Below are 13,909 nucleotides of genomic sequence, written 5' to 3' on the forward strand. Positions count from 1 at the left end.
TTTTGGATACAATTCTTATCGCAGATTTTCTTTTCAATGAAAAAATTGGAATTGAGAAAAACCGTTATTTTAACTACGCATTTTATTTCAGCAAATGTCTCCCAATTTATGAGATTCCAAAATTTTATAAATGTTCTATGGATGCTTATGATCAAAAGAAGTATCAGGAATAGGAAATTGAATAATGAGTTGCGGAATGATAACATGATAAAGTTTTTGAAATCTCGATTTTATTAGTGTACTAAACGAAGAAAAATACTTTTATATCAAAAATAGGCACATATAAATAAAATCACAAAAGCTTGAAACTTGAATAAAAATACTTTAATTGAATTTAATAATTTAAACTTTTATTTAAAGTTTCCTTTACTTTTATTTTATATTGAATTTTCTAATGATATTCATTTTGAATTGATTTTTTTTTTGTTTTCAGCTTATCGAGTTTTTATGATTTTATTTTGACGCCATTTTTAGACAAAAAAGTTATTTTTCTCTTTTTATTACCTTAATTAAAGCATATTTAGAAAGCTCTTTAATCAGACCTTGAACTATATCATAATTAATTATCATAAATGTGATTGAATTTTAAAATAATTTTTTCTCTAATTCTCGATAAATATTACCTCTTAATTGATTAATTTTAATTCCATAGAGTTATTGAATAATTTTTGATGATATGATAATATCGTAATAATATCGAGCACTAGTTTTCGAAAATTCAGAAAACTAGTGCAACAAGATGCGAGTTGAAAAATAAACTGTAAAATTACGTTTCTGCAAGAAGGAAAATCTTCTGTCTTCAGCTATCTATAAAAAATATAACTTTAAAGCAATAAAACACGATATATTCGTTTTCATATATTTCTTTGAACTTATTATGAAATTTTCGCATTAAATTAATACTGAGAAGAGTCGGATATGTCCAATTGTTTGATATTTACATCTGCAAATATTTAAAAAAATATTATAAAGTATTGTTTAAACGTATAAGATACTGCTTTACTTATTAGTATTTATTTCATCTTTGATAAAACATTTTTTCTTTCAAAAATTCTTTAAACTTCAAATTAATAAACTATAATAAGCATGAAATTCAAACACTACAATATGTTTTATCTCTTTTCTCACTAAAATATTACATAAAATATTATATTTTTTGTTCTTTTTTTTATTATTATTAATTCTACTTTCTATACATCATTTCAGTATAAAATGTTATTTCAAAGGAATTTTATTTGTTCTTTCTTCCAATTTAAGAACCAGTTGTTTAACGTGCAGAAGTCCTGGCCCCAGTTGAAACTCCAAAGGAACCTATAAATAGATATTTGGTGTACATAAAATAATTGCTTAGTTTTCAAATGCTTGTCTGGTTCTATAGTCTATAATACAAATACAAACAAATAAAGAATTTTGTTTTTGAGATACAGATGCAATTCATGATGATAAATGATATAAATGGTTATCAATATAATAGAAACACCTATTAATAAAAGTGACATTTAAAGAACGCGCATCGTAAACATTAAAATATGATCTTAACTATCAGTTTTTTTAAATATAATAAGTATATATCATGGTAATGTGAGTTAGCTTTACTATACGACTTGGATTTTTGTCTGATCTCACAAACTTTTAAAGAGACCAGATTGTAGAAGCCGATAAACTGAAGCAACTGTGATTAAAACATCCCAGCTTTACGATGCTTCTAAAGGTACATTGTCTAAAGCGATGACAATATACACACAGCGTGACAAGACAAGTTCTGCGAAGCAAAATAGTAGACGGAAGGAGAAGCTAAGAGACCGACAGATACTGAAGTGTCTAAACAACGGCAGTCAAAGATATTGTCGTGTTCAATTAGCATTTGGATTCTCCAGTATCACAAATTGCAGTTTCATACGGTTTCTCGTTTCTATATGTTATATTTAGCAAAAAAATTGCCGGCACACTCAAATATATACGATAAAAAAATCCATCGTTTTATGACTAAAATAAATCAAGTTGCACCTGTATAACCTAATTGAGGATTGTATACAAAATCCATCGTTTTATGACTAAAATAAATCAAGTTGCACCTGTATAACCTAATTGAGGATTGTATACAAATTTAATTTAAGCAACATTTTGAAAAAATAACGCAAATGTAAATAATTTAAATTTCCAAACGATATCTTAAGATCTCTATCAAGGTTCAGATTTATTAGCGAAATTCTTCTGAAATGGTGATTTTTACCATTTTATAAGTCGATCAGTTTTAGTCGCATTAAAATTGATTTTTTTTTTGTTATGTTTAAAATGTTACAGCTTTACGAATATTTTAAGTAAATATGATTGATGGGACCAAGGGACTGTATAAAAATTTCGATTCCTCAATCTTTTGAGAAATATTTTTATTAACTCAAACAATATAAAATATAATTCTTCCTATTATTTAAATCAATTTCCTAACTGAAATTATAAGCATATTTTTTATGGTTTAGAAATCAGCTGTTGGACCACAACAAGAAAGGACACAATATTATATTTCTATAATATTTTCGGAAGTAGTGGTTTTCACCACTACTTCCAGGGACAGTTTCTCTTAGTTTTTAGTAATTAAAATTAGAATAAAAAATTAAAAAGAAAAATGCTTCTAAGTGACTATTTTTGCTTTCAAAAGTATATTTGAACAAAACTTGATAGCTCTAGGTATAATAGCCTTTCCTGTTGAGTCACGTGACACACGCATGCTACTGAACTACTACTAAACATTTTAATGATTACTTAATATTTGAAGGAGGGAAGCACATAAGATACATTATTCCTGGTCTTTCATCAAATTTCTCGTGTCACTGTTTATTTCCAAATTGTTATTTCACTATAAGAATAATTAAAATGTTACCTTAGTTTCTGGGCTTCTTTGAAGCTTGAAATTGGCGATAACATAGGCAAGACATGCTTTTACTTCCATAAGGGCAAATCGCATTCCGACGCAGTTTCTCGGACCAGATCCGAAGGGCAGGTAAACATAAGGATCCCGTTTCCCACGTTCCTCTGGCGTAAACCTTCAGAAGAAATGAAAAGCGATATAATAATGAGAAGAAGGGGAAAAAATGTGGGGGGACGTAGTATTCAGAATATATGGTTCAATATGAGATTTTAACTCTTCCTGTTTTCTGTTGTATACCAAAAATGTAGGAAATTATTATTTTGTTTTGACCTTGGTGCACATCTATCATGCATATAATTCGAATATAAATTGTAGAAGAAAGTAGAAAACACAGAATAAACCCAAATAACATATAAGAGTATGATCGGAGACGCCATCTGAATGAACTAGAAGGCATTGTCCCTGTCAAATTCGATTTGTCGAGATGTCTTTCAAGAAGCGGAAGGCAACTTTTCAGATATTAGTTATCAAGAACTCAACATATAAAAACAATCAAAAGAACATTTAAGTGTTCATATTTCAGGATTAAGTGCACAATATTTCTTTTCATATCCTTGCATTGGATTCTTTTTCTGTATTTTGTGTATAACATCCGAGGTAAAATTCCTGAGTTTGTCACTAAGGTCCAAATTAAGCAGTTTCACTTTGCCTAAACTAATCACATACGTATTTACAAATTGCCCCTTTAACAGTTTTTTCATGGGTAATCAAATCAGATCTTTAATCACCATTACTTTTGTGACTAAAGCTTTCGGTGTTCCAAAATTGCGGGGATGAATAAAAGCGTTACTGAGCTTCCTATAAGACATCGTTGCCTGTAAAAGCATCTAGTACAGGTAATAGTGTTCATAGTACTAGTGAAATTGCAAACTATGAAAAGTTTAACTTAAGCCGAATTTTGATTTGTAGGAAATTTTTGTATGTGAAAAGAAATAAAGATTTTTATTCGATATTACTTTTTTCACTTTTTAAATTGCTTACGTGAACTTTTTTTGACGCTTTGAGACGAAGAATTCGCCAATACATTTAAATATGAATGTATTTGTTTGTAAATAGTAAGTAAGACTAAGAAAATTATTCAAACCAGAGCTTTAATCTCAATTTCTTTCGTGACTAAAGCTTTCGACGTTCAAAAATTGTGCATTACCATTTTTGTTCGGGCAGAATTTTGACAGATCTATTATCATAATGAGATGCGAATTCATCAGAAAAGGGCAAAAGTTGTTGTTTCTGAGGACACTTGTCATAGACAAGCCCACTGACTATGTTAGGGAATTTAAACCGAAATTTTTGCGTCTCTTGTATTTCAGTAGTGCCATCTAGGGCCAAGAGTATAAATTAGTTACTCACGCGTCACAACCCTTTTTACGGGGCGGATTTCTTTTATGCATTTCATTCATTCAACCACAGATCGTAGTTTAGAGCTGAACCGATGAACGATCACCTCTTTTCCGGTACCCCGAGTGGTATTGCACTCGACATGGAAGACTTTGTGACCACGACGGATTTATGCGTGCACCAGCCACCACCACACACGGAGAGTCTTCGACTAGCGGGTTCGAACTCACAACGAAAGGGATGCGAACCCAACGCTCTACCAAGTAAGCTATCCCGGCCCTTAGGCAAAAGTAAATCACGTTAACTTCATGGTTACATGATGGATTGATATTCTGGTTTTAAACAATACGAAAACACTTTAGGATAAAACTCTTGAAACATGATCAAATACAGCAGCCCTCTGACCAAATTCCCAGGTCACACGAAAGGGAAGACATCTGAGTCTCGATGTCAGATTTAACGTAAATCAAACTAATTTACATGGTTCCCCGATCTTTGGTTGAATGAGGTTTTAAAACTGAGAAACGTGTTTGTGGGGCATTGTCTCCAGGTTATCAAAGTATCAGAAGAGAGAGTTAAAGAGAATAAATGTGCATATTTAAAGCGGATGACAAAGACATCACGTACACTTTACATTCGACATATTCTATTTTTAAAATTCATGGACATAAAATGTCAATTTTTAATCCTTGATATTGTATTGAGTGTTTCACAGACCTTCAGAAACGACAAATCCTCAACGAAATGAACCCTGACCTAGTAATTTTTCAATTACGAGGTGGGATTCTGCTATTGTAAGGATTCCATAAGAAACTTTCTACCAAATTTTTCGAGAACATATACAAAATGGCAACATCGCCCTTGAAGAAATTTAAATTTACAATCTGATGCTTCCGAAAAAGGCTAAGAGACCTTACCATTTCCTTCTACCTAGGATTTCATCATAGCTGTATTAAACCGACTTGACTCTGGCCAATTTTGCCGAAAAAAACACTTATGTAAAACTTTGTCTTTAGCTTTTTATTTCTGAAATATAAATTATAATCAGTTTACTATTCTACGAAAGACTTTCTCTTAATTAAGCATAACAATTTACTTTGTAATCTAAATGCCATGTTAATACTCATATCACTTGTTCAATTTGAAGATTCAGAACCTTGAGTTCAAGCACTCCATGACACATCCCTCAAATCAGCAAATTGGCGATTCAGTTAATAATGTTATGATAGGCATAACAAAGAACACGAATAAAAGTTTACCTGTCCGGGTCAAATTCCTCTGGATTTGGGAAGTATTTGGGATCGTTTTGCAAAGCGTGATTTGGAATAGTGACAACCATGCCCTTAGGGACTGTTATACCAGTGTCTCCTAATTTACAATCAGATGTTGTCAACCTTTCCAATCTGCAAAAAAAAAAAAAAAAAAAAAAAAAAAAACATAGATTACAATTATAATGGAAAAGATGCATTTGCTTACGAATCGATCTAATTTAAACACCACGAACATGCATACATGCCATTTTATTTGCTCTTACACTTTTTTAATTCACAACCGCGTTCACTTATGTTTTAACCATATGGACTTAAGGTATGAATGTTACGATTATGTGAATAATCGGTTACTATTAATAATATTTTTTAAAGTGATTAATCGATTTATCATATCGACTGTTTGATATTAGTAATAACAGATTAATAGTATTGATTGTAACATATATACAAGGTATTCCGGAACTCCATATACATACTTGGAGGGGAGGTAAAGAATATTGCTAGGAATCATAATCACTTAGGAAACCATTATCGCAAATGTCATTTACAAATGATAAAGAAGTATTGAGATACTGTGAAGGCACAATGCAGAAAGCAGTATAAAGCACTTTGTTATCTTCAAAGAAAGAGTACAGTAGTAGCTGCGAGAATCACAGTAAGTCTTCAAAGTTTCATCCATAGACTATGATGTACATTTGGTACCTACGCCACATGTAGTGCAGTGCATTTCTTAAGGATACCACGCATTTTTCGAATAGAAGCAGCAGCAATGGCGATTTGTGCCACCAGGAATGTTTTACAATCTACCAGCATTTTGTGACCAGCAGCCTTCAATGCACTTTAGAAAAAAATAAACTGGAGATAAATCAGATGATTTGAGAGGAGGAGGAGGAGATAGGGGGGGAGGGTCCTTGTAACGGGATCACCATGCTCAATCCATCTACATCCAACTGAGAGACCCAAGAAGTTACTTGCGGTAAATGCATGTTGAGATGGAATCTCATCAAACTTTGAGTCCTTTTGGAGACCTTTTCCCATACAATCATACCGTAGCGCTTCTATTTCCGCTTATTATGTCATACACCACGCGAACATCAACCGGTTTGATTTTCATCAAACATTTCGTGTTAACCGCACTCAATCATCTAGAATGAAGAACTTGCACATACTGATCTTAGGAGGCCACGTAGAGTTCTACAAGACCGTTTCCGACTAGGTTGAAATGTGAAACTAAATGAACCAATTTATTAAAAGAAGTATCTCATTATGTAGTCTATTTTAGAGTTGCAAAATAGGTAAATTCCCCAGTACATAGAGTTTGAAAACTACTGATTTAGAGATCAAAAATCGATATTACCATTTAAGCTTATCAATTTTTCACGAAAAAGTTTATGAATGTAAAAGGCCATTACTTTTAGTCAATTCAGTCTCTTATTTTAAACACTCATATTTACCTGGTGACTGGCGGATAAATCCGTAAAGTCTCGGATATAATGTTATCAAGATATTTCATTTCTTGAAGTGCTTCATAAGTCAGTTCACCCTGGAAAATGTGGATGAATTTGATTACATGCAAAATGAATAGACATACTAACTCATAATTTACTTTTATTTAATAAAATTTCAAGCAAAGCAGAACAAAATAATACTGAGAATTTTAAATAATAAATAACCATAAAATTCCTTATTTTCTCACTCAAGAATTGCAGGACATATTATACATGTAATTATATACATGGAAATATATAAACGAGAAATGTAACTTCTTGAAAAATGAATTAAGGAACACAATTCAAACGGCTTCATGAAGAAGACTGTTCGAAAATGAAGAATATTGAATTAAAAATACCGATTTTTCAACTTAATCTCGTATCTTAAGTGAACTAAAATTTTAATGACATTTATGATACATTTTTAATTTCTCGCAAACGTAGTTTAGAGGAAGAATTATAATTTAAAAAAAATTCGAACTCAAAATTTTGATGAATTTGCATGTTTTGGACTTCCTTGAGTTCGAAAAACACATTTTTAGAAAATATGCTTCGGTCTGTCCGTGAGGAAGATAACTATAAACGCTTTGAGCTAGACTGGTGAAACTTAGTATACGGCCTTCATATCAGATTTCTAGATTTCTGTCAAATTTTGAGCAAATCCGTGAAGAGAAAGTTTATCGATCCGTCGCTCGAATATAACTTAACGTGATAATGTGGTGAAAGCTTATAAGCCAGTTAACAGTTACGCTGCACGAGCAATTGCTTTTGTATCGCGGTCATGTTACTCGGCTGCGAACCGCAAGGTCCCAGGTTCTATCCTCGCTCAATCCGATTCGCCACATTGGTGACCTTGGACGATGATCCTTCAACCTTCGTACAGCTGTTGTGGCGCCATCTATCCACAGCAAACCAAAGTCGTCAGACTCACTTGACGCAGCAACAGCATCCACTCACCCATATATGCTCGCCATAATGCTTAGCGCTACTCAAATGCTCAGCCATATCGTGCGACTCACTGGAGGGAGAGTCTGTGGTGAAAGCTTATAAGCCAGTTAACAGCTACACTGCACGAGCAATTGCTTTTGTATCGTGGTCATGTTGCTGGACTGCGAACCATAAGGTCCCAGATTCTATCCTCGCGCAATTCAATCCGCTACAATAACTACTCGACAAAAAGAGATAGATAAATAAAATTCGGCAGACAAATTTAATATCTATGACATAGACAGGTGACAGTGTTTCAGTCAGATCTGGTAAGAGGTTGACTGTCTCCTAGTCAACCAAGTAAAAAAAAAAAACATGTAAAAAAAGCATGTAAATGCGATAACTCAAAAACAGAATGACTTAAATATATCAAATTTACCACAGTACTTTATAACTACAAGTGCAGTTTCGTGTCAAATTTTTGTTTCAACCGGTTGTAAAAAACGAGTCTAAAATACAATTTCGAATTTTGGATACTGTTAACCGCATGCCAGGGATTATTCGTCTAAAAACTTGCCAAGGTTGGCTTGATAGATTCAGTAAAAATACTAAATTCACGCCAAAGGTTAACATTTCTTTACTATTACATCCAATGCCATGTAATGCATTCTCTCGGATAACGCTTTTATTAGAAATCGTTTTGGAGAGACCACTTCCACTGATTTTATTTTTAAGGAATGTTTAGGAATTTTCATTCTTAAGATATTTATTCACTGTACCTTAATTCAGTTATAGTATTTCTTTTTTAACATCTCAGGCTTTTACGATTAGGTATTAAATTGCATATTTTTCAAAAACATCCTTTAAAAATAACGAATTATTTATTTTTTTTAGCATGTTAATAAAAAGGTTTTTTTAAATATTATTTTCTATTGATTAGAATTTAATATATTTTACAATTCATTACTGTAAGTATAATGAAAATTCAAACATACATTTTTTTTTTCAAAATTACTTGCAGAGGATACTTTTGGTGGAAACAAGTTAAATAAAATTGACCGAATTTGAAATAATTTTGAAAAGATTTTATATTATATCATGGAGATCACAAAACTTGAAATTCTACATCAGAAAAGGAACGAAAATTCATTTACAATATTCTGTTCTTACGAACAAAAAGCAAGAACGACTAAAATAAATTACGCAGCAGTCAAAGATTTTTAAGAGATTGAAATACCTTATGTTTTTCTATAACTTCACGGATCTCTTCATATGCTTTGCTTTGGACCTCGGGATGCAAAGCAAGAAGATGAGATGCATGAGACAGAGTCGTTGCAGTAGTGTCATAACCAGCTAGGAAAAAAATGACGCATTGCGCTACCAGTTCGTCCAGTGAGAGATCTACAAGAAAAGAAATGGAAATGCGGTGAATATCAAAAAATTTTATACAAATAAGTAGCGGGGGGGGGCATTCTTATCTCGACATTCTCTTACACTTGTACAATAAGGTATTTTTGTATTTTGCCTCGTGGCATAGGCAAAGCTTCTTACCTTTTGCTGAATAAGTTCAAAATTTAATGCATTATCTACAGTTTTAATATCAAGATCATGCAAATTCATATACAAATGAAAAAAAAAAAAAAACCCAGAGATTGTGGTTTCCCAAAAACTTTCTCACAGTCTCTCAAATAAACTTGCCATGCCAGAGAACGCCTTACATGGCACTGGCACACATAGTTACGAAATATTTTTGGAGTGAATTTAGAATTTTTATTAATATATTTGTGTCATCTTTGGCGAGTTATTTGGCAATTAATCCCTGACATGCATTAATAGTATCCAAATATTTAATATGTGTTTTAAATGCGTTTTTCCCAATCGATTGAAACAAAATTTTGTCAAAAAACTGCACTTGTAGTTGAAAAATACCATGCCAAATTTGATATATTTAAGCCATTGCGTTTTTGAATTATTACATGTTTCTAAAAGTACAGTCTAGCATTGTACTTTAAGAAAATACGAGCATTGATTTTGTTTTTGATGATTACGATATGTTTATTTCCAGTAATTGAAATGTTAACACTTTGTAAGTTGTTTACGAAAGTAGTTATTTTAGTAGCTTTATCAAATTACTGTACAATTCGTACTTACTTTTATTGGTGACGCTCTTGGCGATATGAGTGCTCTCGTCTTGACCATAATTAGATGTGATATCATCTTTGTCGCTTGCCGATTCCCATTTCTGTCCTTGGCTGACTTCCTTTACCGTGTCCATCAAGAGTTGCAGGAAATCATTTCTGGTCTGTAGAAAAGATGCATATCTGTATTATTCCAGTCGGAATTTTACATCATTTTATTACAGTGCAGTACAAAATGATGAAAATAATAGGTTAAATGAAATACACATTAGAAAAAAATAGCAATTTTTAGTTCTTGGGATTTGAATAGAACCAAGAATTGGGATGAAATACATTGCAATTCAAAAGTCCGATGCAACTTTAAGAATAAATAATTCGCCATCACAGATATTCCTTCCTATACAAATAACTATTTTGCATCAAAAGGTACGAAAATAAAACCGATTTTTTTTGTTATTATTCCTTTGGTGAAATCAGAATTTATTGGTAATAGATTTCACAATTTGAACTAGCATATGTCTTTACAGTGGAATGACACGCTATGGTGGATAAGATGATGAGTCGAGTGAAGGTTTGCAAATGATTAATGTGTCATCCTCGATTCAGAAACATAAATGTCAAGCAAAAATTAGTACTTTTCGACAGATGGAAGTAAACTTTCTGTTTGCTCATTTTCTGTAATACCATTTAACAATAAGTCACTCCATCATCATCTTATCCAACATGATTCTTCAGTTCTCCAAAGACAGAGCTGAACTTTTCAAATAATAAATTCTGGTTTTTAAGACCAAAAAAAAATAATTTTTATTTGAACTGTTTCATTCACTGTTTTTATATTGTACGTACTAGTTCTTGTTGTCCGAAAATCTCAGTTTTAGAGGATTTTTTGGACGACAAGGTTACGTACGATACGTGATTGGTCAATGATTCAAGTCACGAATAGACAATTTTTGGACTAAAGTCAAATCATTCACAGGGAAAAATCTCTGATTTAAACCCTGCTTGAAACTGACACTTATTAAAACCTTCAGGCCGAATTCTCATTTTTCTTTTAATTTTTTTGTATTTAGTTTTTCCTTTTATTCTATTCTAATGCATTAAAACTTAAGGTTTATTGATTATTTCTAGTTTGTTAAAGGAATTGGATCTTTGCGACAACGAAAATCTTTGAAATTTACGCTGTAAAATAAGGAGATTTCTTCCGAATCAAATATTGTACTTGATGTAAGGTTTATTACATATAAAATATTGAACTGTTTTTTTTTATTAAGCTTATGAAAAGAGTTGTCTCTTAATTTAATTATTTTTTATAACTATTGAAAATACTTTGTTATGTGATAATGAGCAAATTCATAACCTCAAATCGATCCATTAAAAAAAACAATTCTGTATAAAATCATTCCAAAATTCCCATTATATTGGAATAAAGTTTCAGCAGTTGCAGTGAATTTCTCTTCAGTTCAATATACTTCAAATAATTTTTTAAAAGAAGCATTGAATATCACGTAACTTTAAAATCTGAAAAATGTGTAATATTTTTCAGTATGAATAGTCTCCTAAAAATATACTACGGTCCAGAACTGAACAGAAATATGTTTAAGGTATTCATAATGCCGTATTATAGTATAAAATTTCATATAAATACAATAAAAAGAATTTTATATATCCGTTTCGAAATAAAAAAAAACATGTTTAAAAAATGTAAAAATCTGTTTCTTTTTATCACAAGGGTTCTTGTTAATCAGGGTTTTGAAAGTTAATTTCTGAGCTTTTGGCTTTTTGAAATCTGTACATGTTGCATATTTCTGTAAATGTTAAAATATGCCAGATTTTATGAGAATTAATTTGAAAAAGCGTTTTTTTTCTCAGAGTACAAATATTTCCAGTTTCTATGAGGGAACCACGAATATTAAATTATACATAAGGAATTCAGTTGAAGTTAAAAACAATCACTATTATGAGCGAACAAAATGGTCGCCGAAGGCGACTACTTTAAAAATCCATAATACCTGGCCCGTTTTGTTTCTCTGTTCTATCAACTGCAGAGTGAGGTCCTTGAAGAAATTAGTTGGTGTTGAAGGAATAAAAGGAATCCCGAATGCTTGCATCAGCCTTGGAAATAATTCTGCAAATACATATATAATATAGCATAAATAGTAAATAGAAATTTCTTTTCACTTCAGATAAGATAACTCATTATAAAAAATAAAAATTAAAAAAAGTCTCAAAAGCATCCAAAGTAAAGAGAACATATACAAATGCCAATTCAAAGCGATGAAATTCTTTGAATGAAAAATACAATGCATTATGGTTTTTCTTTATCTTTTAGAATTAAGAATAATGATAAAATTGATTAAAAAATTAAATGCTTTTAGGTCCATACTGCAAACTTAAATTTATTAATTTATAAAAAATGTAAAGTTTTTTTCCATTTCAATCTTATTTATATATTTAAAATAACAAGGGAAATCAATGGACCATTCGCCCACCTATAAAAATGGAATGATTTTGCCAGTTTTTTTTTTCATATTAAAGCTTATCACCTCTATATAAATCATCAAAGGTCTTTCTACAACTCTTTACTTTTAAAGAAACAAAAAAAAAATATTTAGAAATAGCAAAATTTTGTAATGTATTCTAAATGGAGAAATCTTGCGACAGAATTCGACAACCAAAACCGCTGAACTAATTCCCATAATTCTGATTTCATATGAAAGCTCATGATTCTTAAATATGTTATCAAAGCTAATTTAAGGATATTATAAAACAGAATCCTCCTTCTTTAGCTTTCAAAAAGAGAAGAAAATCTTGCGATTAAATGTTTGATGAAACATTGAAAACGGTTTGAATTTTAGAGCAACAATGTATTCTTCTGTAAAAAATCAAGTGAAAAAAAATGTTTTTAAAAAATTGGAAAAATACGGCAAAAAATTCACACGATTATTAAATTAGTATCATTAAAAAGATATACATTTTTAATTTTGGGACGGTGTAAAATTTATTTTTGTGTGATAATATTTTAGGAAGTTATCAAAGAAAACGTGAAAATTGAACTTAATATTTAATTTATTGGAATTTTAATTAAAATTTCAAAAAAAAAAATCTTTATACAAAGTTATTCCTACCTTGCAAAGTACATATGTGCCAAATATGATATCTGTAGATCAAATGGCCTGGCTTGTAGAACTCGAGCACACATATTCACCTTAATAATTAGCAGGGAGAGAAATAGTGACAAAGATATCTTGTAATTGTTTTGCTTGCATTTATTTCGTATACCTAACCCTATGATAATTGTAGATCTCCTGATGTCATTCAGAATCTTATATTATTTCACAGACACTCTTGTGTTTTGATACCTTTATTATAATTTACGAATAGGTTGAACTGATCAATACACGAGCATGAAGATTTCGAAAGAGAGCATAGGGAGTCTCCCTGAAATTTTCTTGCATACACCCTATTAAATTTTTATCCCTTCTCCCGCATAAACTTTTGATGCTCGATTAAGGTCGCGAATGTCTTGCATGCCATTGGTGAATGATATTTATGATATACAGCTTTTGGTACTTACGTATTAACGCCACCTCAGCTACAGATTTGGCGGTTTTTGCACTAATGCGCCAATAAAGAGCAATCCGTTGGCGTTGAATTTTGAAAGTGATTAGCGGCACTTAAAAACCGCCAAATCTGTAGCTGCGGTGGCGTTAATTTTAAGTACCCAGCTTTCGCATAAATTTGACAATTTTACTAAATCTATCATGAGAATTTGTATTTTCTACATCATTTTTCCGACAGGTTGACTCCAAAATTTAA

General features: G+C 31.3%; 1 protein-coding gene across 1 annotated transcript in view; it reads right to left on the reverse strand.

Moving 5' to 3' along the window:
• Positions 1–407: 407 nt before the first annotated feature.
• LOC129969389 (cytochrome P450 3A21-like) overlaps positions 408–13,909 on the reverse strand; it is a 34,791-nt gene continuing 21,289 nt past the window's right edge. The window contains exons 8-14 of the mRNA XM_056083952.1: positions 12,103–12,218; positions 10,107–10,257; positions 9,193–9,356; positions 6,993–7,081; positions 5,527–5,670; positions 2,882–3,044; positions 408–1,311 (exon numbers count right to left, since the gene is read on the reverse strand). Of these exons, the coding sequence (XP_055939927.1) occupies positions 1,216–1,311; positions 2,882–3,044; positions 5,527–5,670; positions 6,993–7,081; positions 9,193–9,356; positions 10,107–10,257; positions 12,103–12,218 (923 nt within the window). The 3' untranslated portion in view covers positions 408–1,215. The remainder of the gene's footprint in view (positions 1,312–2,881; positions 3,045–5,526; positions 5,671–6,992; positions 7,082–9,192; positions 9,357–10,106; positions 10,258–12,102; positions 12,219–13,909) is intronic.

The sequence above is a fragment of the Argiope bruennichi genome, chromosome 5, assembly GCF_947563725.1.
Source record: "Argiope bruennichi chromosome 5, qqArgBrue1.1, whole genome shotgun sequence".
Taxonomy (NCBI): domain Eukaryota; kingdom Metazoa; phylum Arthropoda; class Arachnida; order Araneae; family Araneidae; genus Argiope; species Argiope bruennichi.